Here is a 7,763-nt window from a genome sequence, read left to right on the forward strand (position 1 = left end):
GTAGTTTATTTTAATGTCTGTGTAATATTTCACTGTATTACTATACTACAATTTTTTATATAGTCTTCTGTTGAAAGAAATTTTGGTTACTTCTGTTCTTTGGTTCTTTTGAATAATGGTACTATCAATATTCTTGTACCAATCTCCTGGTATCCAAATGGGTACAATTCTGTTGAGTGCAGTATTCTACTTAGGAGTGAATTTCTGGGTCATATGTTGTGCATATATTTAACTTTAGTAAATATTGCCAAATAAGTTTCCAGAATGGTTATACAAATTTCCATTCCTCCCAGCAGTATGGTTTCTAATATATTTTTGTATGTTTTGGCTATTTGGACATCCTCCTCTGTGAAGTGTCTGTTCAAGTCTCTTGTCTTTTTTTTCTTTTTTTTTCTTTAACCAGAGAATATCTGTCAATCCAGGGCATTCTTGGACACCTTTCTCAGCTGGGGAAACTGCCAGGAAGTCTACCAGGAGAAGGGCTGTGTTCCTCAGTATTAATTCCTCCACCTCTTGCATTCCACCACCAGCCAGGCCTCCAAATCATTCACGTTCGCTAGAGTGGAGTCCCTTTGAACAATCTATTTGGCATCATAAGAATCTTCTCATAGTTTCTTCCTTCTTCCAAGCCAAACACTACCACCCAGGTGGCTTTTTAAAAATTTGAGATATAATTGACATAACATTGTGTTAGTTTTTGATGTATAATATAATGATTTTACATATATTCTTGTCCATTTTTAAACTGAGTTTTGTCTCTTTTATTGATTTGTAGGGATTTTTATATATTCTAGATGTGAGTCTTTGTGGCTAACCTTTTGACTCTTTTGATGATGTGTTTTGATGAAATCTAGTGTATTCTAACTTATTAATCATTTTCTTTATAGTTAGTATATTATTTACTAACAGCTTACATGCTACTAAAGATTACATACTTAGTATATTTTCATGTCTTTTTGAAGGAGTCTTTATATACCCCAAGGTAATGGAGATATTCACTTATACTTTCTTTTAGTTTTTTGTTTTACCTTACCTATTTAGAACCACAGTTCATCTGAAAGTAGGAGACCACATGAGCAAAAACAGGGAAGAAAGTGTGGGATATGTGGGAGATAGTGAGTACACCAGTTTGGTTGGAATAAGAGTTTTTGGAGGGTCTTGTGGGAAATAAAACTAGAAAGTTAGATCAAGGAAGATTGTGTCGAACCAAGGAGACTGAAAAAATGTTACCCTTCTTTATTCTCACATGAGCAGGCATCATTAGCAGTGGCTTCCATCTTACTTTTGTCTCAAGAGGGACCGTGCAATTGTGTGGATGACTCAGTACAAATCAACCACCCTCTTTACCTCCAATAAAACAATAGCAACAACAAAGCGAAATAAAATAAAACTATCTTATTTATTTACTTTACTTTTATGTTTAAAAAAATATTCATTTATGTGGGGGGTATGTATAACAATATCTTGGCCTAGTTAGATATTATGAAATTACTTCTTTTTTAAAAAACACACACACAAATCTAGTAAGTTTTTAATGAGTTAGGGTAAATAATAGCAGTATCTACTGATACTTCTGTTAAATAAACAAGCAACAAAAAGTCCTTCCAGAAATACTTTTTATTAATTATCTAGTCATTATATTCCTTTGGAAGATAATATAAACTCTCTGCTCTTACTTTAACATGTTTTTACTTAAAATACAGTTTTCCTTGTATGAATATATCCTTTGTACCTGGTTACTGGAAGAATGAGGATGTAATGTTCTTGTATACTTTTTTCTTAAACACTTGACTATGTAAAAAAGTGAAGTATCGCCCAGCCGGCATAGCTCAGTGGTTGAGCGTCATGGTTCATTTCCTGGTCAGGGCACATGCCTGGGTTGCGGGCTCGATCTTCAGTGTGGGACCTGCAGGAGCCAGCCAATCAATGATTCTCTCTCATCATTGAGGTTTCTATCTCTCTCCCTCTCCCTTCCTCTCTAAAATCAATAAAAATATATTACAAAAAAAAATTTTTTTTTTAAAGTGAAGTACCATACTATCTAAAGGTGTGTGTGTACATATATCTAGATATATATGTTATATACACATATATTAAAATATTTGTATTTAATTGGTTTCACCAAGTAAGATTTGAGTTGTTTAGTTTTAGTTTAAAAGTAGTTTTGGTATATGATTGACAAATTGTTGATACATTTGATAACTTGCAACTGGAGTTTTATGCCACTAAGATATTTCTCTTAGTATTATATAACTACAGGCCTGGTGCATGAAATTCGTGCACTCGGCAAGGGGGGGGGGAGTCCCTCAGCCTGGCCTGCACCCTCTCACATTCCAGGAGCCCTTGGGGGATGTCCGACTGATGGCTTAGGCTGCTCCCCGCAGAAGCCAGCAGTTGGACATCCTTAGTGCTGTCGCAGAGGCAGGAGAGGCTCCTACCACTGCCGCTTTGCTCACCAGCCGTGAGCCTGGCTTCTGGATGAGCGGTGCTCCCCCTGTGGGAGTGCACTGATCACCAGGGGACAGCTCCTGTATTAAGCATCTGCCCCCTAGTGGTCAGTGCGCGTCATACTGACCAGTCGTTCTGCTGTTTGGTCGATTTGCATATTAGCCTTTTATTATATAGGATAGGCTGCATCTTATTATCCAGACTATCTTTCTGACTCTTTTGGGGTGGAGAGGCAGGGTAGGACCAACTAATTAAGTCTCATTATCTAATGCAGGGGTCCTCAAACTTTTTAAACAGGGGGCCAGTTCACTGTCCCTAAGACCGTTGGAGGGCCAGACTATAGTTTAAAAAAAAACTATGAACAAATTCCTATGCACACTGCACATATCTTATTTTGAAGCAAAAAAACAAAACGGGAACAAATATTTGTATTTGCATGTGGCCCACGGGCCGTAGTTTGAGGACCCCTGATCTAATGACCTTGATAGACAGGAAGTAAGTGAATAATTAAATCCATTGTCAAATTCAGCCTATAAAATGACTTCAGCCAGGATTTTCTACATCTTCCTCCAGAAAGCCTGTTGTTAGAGTTGCTACTGATAGCTGAGATGTGGAGGGTTTGGATTACAATGTATTTACTCCTCTTCTTCCTTTAACCTACAGGTTCAGCCCTGATCTTTGTTATTTGAAAGTCCAGGGCTATATAAAGTGTTGGAAGATATATGTAGAGCTAGACAACCCAAAGAGAAGCTCCCCTTAAATACGAGCAATTGAAGTCTCATTAAACATAATGCTTATTTTTACATCCTTGTTGGGTCTAGACTACCATTGCTTTGTGTCCTGACAGTAAATTGAAAAGAAGTTGTTTGAAAACATGCTTTCTTAATGGATAGACCCTTCCAAACATTTTTGGAGGAGTAAACAATAAAGTTAGAGAGTTGATTCTGGTTTGCTAAGCAAATTTGTGACTTTCTAATTATATTCTCAAGGATGAAAGGTTGGTACAATATCCACAAATCAAAAAAAAAAAAAAAAAAAAAGGAAAGCTAGGAGTATTTTCCTCCTTAAAATGGAAAAGTTTTTGATCAGACCCATTCCTAATATTTTTAGGCCTGAAGCAAGAGTAAAAATGGAGCCATGGACTATATGTCTAAATTTAGAATCATAAATAAAGCTACCAACCTGTTAAATAAAATTGATCTTACTCCTTTCTGGATAAGATACCTTAATAATGTCCTGGAAGGCCAGATTGGAATTTAAAATTTTGGACTCTTTGGGGTTTAATGCAAGAACATGGCAATGTGGGGAGCAGGCCAGCTTCCCTTCCGTTTTTAGCCTTATCTTAGGTTCCATTGCTACCTTCCTAAAGAACAACTGCTCTTGGCCACTCTGTGGATAAACATAGATTCTCAAATTCTAAAGATAATCTCTTTACATATAGACATGAAACACTTAAAACCACTTCTATATTCTCCCTTATTATTTTTTAGAATTTTTAATATGTTTTTATTGATTTCAGGGATAGGGAGAGCGATAGAAACATCAATGATGAGAGTCATTGATCGGCTGCCTCCTCCCTTATTCTTGAGATCTTCTCTAAGTTATTGTGGGTTAAAAGGAAGGAGCATGTTTAAGTCCCAGCTTTGAAGCTGTTGTGTTAATTGTTAACTTTTGCTGAGTCTGTACATTGAAAAAGGTAGCAATCTCAGCATGTTAAGATCATAACTGTTAGATGCTTAGAGACAGCAGCAGTGCTGATGTGAGGCATTAATGGCTGGATGGATCCAATCAGATATGCCACCCCCGGTGTCTTTATGTAATGGAATTTACCAGATTTCAAATGGACTGCTGAGAAAGATGAAATATAATCTCATGTATTATCTCTGTCTTGAAAAAATAGATAATGAAATTGTTCTCTTGCTGGCATCTATTTTATTAAACTTTGCAGAGTCAACTAAAGAACAGATGTCCCTATAGAGTTGAAACCTTTTGCTAATGTGGAGTGTTATTAAGTGCGTTTGTGAGTTCTAGGAACAATGATGTTAAGTAGAGCAAGTAACATTTATATTGTATTTCTTTTAAACCTACTCAGAATAAGATGGCATATTTGGGGGCTAGCTGGATAGAAAAAAACTATAAATTGTATACAACTAAATTCTTTTTTCTTTCTTATAGAATCTGGAGAAAGTTCTTGTGGAATTCAATCACAAGGAGTTGTTTGATTTTTATAACAAGGTAAGTATTTTAAAAATAATTTCTAAGAAGTGGGTTTTTCCCTAATGTTTCCTTCATTTTATGAATTTTTATTTTTAAATTCCCTATTATGGAACTAAGTTCTTTAAACTTGACTTGTAAACACCTTATGTTTCACAGTAGGAAGCATTGCTGAGATGAGAATCTGACAAACTAAATCAGGAAGAAAATGGAAATGGTTTTAATTAAAGCAATAGGAGTATTGCTGTAAACAATATGTAATGACTTATGTGGTACCTAGCCACACTGGCACATTAGATATAAAGTAATGTTAAATATTTTAATTTCTGTGTACAAAAGAAAAGGAAGATGCCAGGCCTTAAAGATTTATCTTTGAGTATTTTTGATGATTCTTTCAAATACTGATTTTGTAATCTAGGAAATTCCCCCAAACACACACACCTTTAAAAGTCATATAATGAGCATTTAAAATGAAACAGTTGGGTGTACATAAAACAGTAGTATTTAGAAATCCTCCTTTACAAATTTGAAAATTTAGCAAGCACTAATTCTAATATTGTCACTAAAAAAGAAAAAAATTTAAGTGGTGTATTTATTGCTGTGAATGGGTTTAATATGCATAATTGCCAATGCCATCCTTTCCCTTCTATTTGCATGTTTCTAAACAGCACTTCCTATGCATTTCTATTTCTTTACCAGCTCTCTCTCTCTTTTTTTCTTGTCTTCGTAAATAGCTAGAGACCATCCAGGCACAGCTGGATTCTCTTACCTGATGTTCCTGAAGACCGCTTTCCCCATCATACTCCTGCCACTTCATCATTTTGCTTTGAAGACAGACTGCCAGGTTGTGTTTTCTGAAGGATTCAGTAGTTTTCTTCTTGTAAATTATATGGTTTATCACTTCTTAGACAAATAGTAGCTAAAGGAAATAATTTTCTGAGGACTAAGATTCTAATATACATCCTCTAGTTCCATGAGCCAACAGCAAGCAAGCAATTGTTAAGAATACTCTTGCTTTCAAAAAAACAAAAGTGAATACCATATTGTTTTTACTGCCCTATTTTTGCTTTATTGCCCACATGCATTTTTTACATACTTGATGATACCTATAGGTATCAAGGAGGGTCCATGGATATAAGGTATACTGCGTACCGTAGAATACAGAACTCAACAATTACATTGATAAAAATAAGAAAGCCGTCCCATGCAATCAATACATTACAGTATTTTTCCCTGAATATAATGAGTATACTTTGCTTTGGAAATAATACAGGAAAGAAATTAAAAATAGAGCTGGTAGTAGTTATCCAGAGATTCCAGTGTGAGCTTCTCTGCACACTTTTACTTTTTCTCTGAGTTTAATGATTTAATAACAGTTCTTTCTACTGCAGATAGTGGAACTAATTATTCATTTAATAATGATTCATTTCATAATGTGGGAGACAGATTCAGATCATGAAGAAAAAGAATTGTAGTGAGTGCTGAAGGGGTATCCTTAAAATTTCAAAACAGCTTTTACATTCTCTTTCTGTAAATATGTTAATTCATTTCATTCAATAAAATGTTTGTCTCAGAAGTAGTTGAACTGAAGTGCACAATACTTTATGCTATGAATATATATAAATATGAGTATGGCTGTCTGTAAAAAATAATATCAATTGAATTTATTGTTTTCAGAAAGTCAGAGAAGGAGGGACGGGGAGAAAATGAGAGAGAGAGAGAGATTCAAAATGCTTTTTCTTCACGTGAAGGAATTTTATTTCAGAAATGTCCTAAACAAACAGAGCCATTAATATGAAATCACATTCTTTATATGAGGTGTCTGAGTAATACAAGTGTTAAATGTCTCCCAAATAAAAATTCAATATATATATAATTTATGCCCTTATTTATGTTTGTGCTTCTGCGTTGTCGCTTATAAGGATTGGGAGTTTGGATTATTTCAGTATTTCAGAAAATAAATGTTGTAGTTGCTGTCCATAGTTGATTGATTTAAAAAGTTTTTAAACTTCCATTGACAGTATATCTGGAAGACATATTTTTAATATAATGAGATTTGTCTCCAAAGGTTTCTTGTGGGATAGATCTGTCTTATTTGTTTATACTCTGTTCTGCCAGACCTCAGAGGGAACTTCCTACTATAAACATTTTGACAAATATTTTTTTAGACTTCTTATGTACAAATAAACATATATCATCTCAAGTTGAATTTGTTAGGCCTTTCTGACCATATGGATAGATAGAAGTTTTCATTGGTTTCATAGCCAGCTTAACTGCTAATGAAGGTATCTAAATTAAATGTGACAGTTCAAAATGAATTGTCTAATAGTAGCTCATTTTATGGCCCCTAAAAGAGCTGGTTTTATAGACTCTAAGTGTATATCTAAACCTAAATAAACACGTGGTAAATAGTTCAAGAAAGTCTGATCACAGGCATTGAAGGAAGGACAATTAGAAGTCTAATTCCAACTAAGAACATATATTTTCCTGAAATATATTTAATTGCAGGTCATTTTCTTCCCTCAGGCACCACTTTTGTTTCTATACACAAGTCAAAGAAGATATCATTCCCCGAAAGTATTAATTGCATGTTACTTTTTAATAGAAATAAGATGGGTGAGAGGACAAGTGGGGACTTGAACATACTATCTTAGCAAATAAATATGCTTTGCATGAGTGTTTGACATGAGGATTGAATAAAAGTAGAATTACTTGTTAGAAAGGAACCAATGTACTATTTCTGTACCTATTACAAATAATATATGTAATTATTCAATTATAAGATATGTTTATTTTTAATTAGGAAATACAAAAAATTATAAGTAACATAAATTTATAGAATCACATAATTCAAAAATGGCCAATAGGTTTTATTGAATTTTTTTTCTATCTGTATATCCATATATGTGATATTCATTTCTGTAGCATCACCTTCACTTTAATTTTTGCCAGCCACATGGAAACCGGAAATTATGTTTCCATCCTCTGCAGCTACTGCAGCCATGTGACTAGGTCTCACCTATGAAATGTAAGTGGAAATGATACTCATCTTCACTTTTCTGTATCTCCAAATAGACTTGGAGATAAGTGAGCTTTGACTG

The 7,763-nt window shown here is 34.4% G+C and overlaps 1 protein-coding gene across 3 annotated transcripts in view; it reads left to right on the forward strand.

Moving 5' to 3' along the window:
• COMMD10 (COMM domain containing 10) overlaps positions 1 to 6,640 on the forward strand; it is a 156,581-nt gene extending 149,941 nt beyond the window's left edge. For all 3 annotated transcript variants that reach the window (XM_070411480.1, XM_070411482.1, XM_070411481.1), the window contains 2 exons: positions 4,624 to 4,683; positions 5,397 to 6,640. In XM_070411480.1, coding sequence (XP_070267581.1) covers positions 4,624 to 4,683; positions 5,397 to 5,435 — 99 coding nt within the window. In that variant the 3' untranslated portion in view covers positions 5,436 to 6,640. The remainder of the gene's footprint in view (positions 1 to 4,623; positions 4,684 to 5,396) is intronic.
• The last annotated feature ends 1,123 nt before the right edge of the window (positions 6,641 to 7,763 follow it).

The sequence above is a fragment of the Myotis yumanensis genome, unplaced genomic scaffold, assembly GCF_028538775.1.
Source record: "Myotis yumanensis isolate MYYU_CA2020_CCGP unplaced genomic scaffold, mMyoYum1.0.hap1 SCAF_4, whole genome shotgun sequence".
In the NCBI taxonomy this organism is placed as follows: Eukaryota; Metazoa; Chordata; class Mammalia; order Chiroptera; family Vespertilionidae; genus Myotis; species Myotis yumanensis.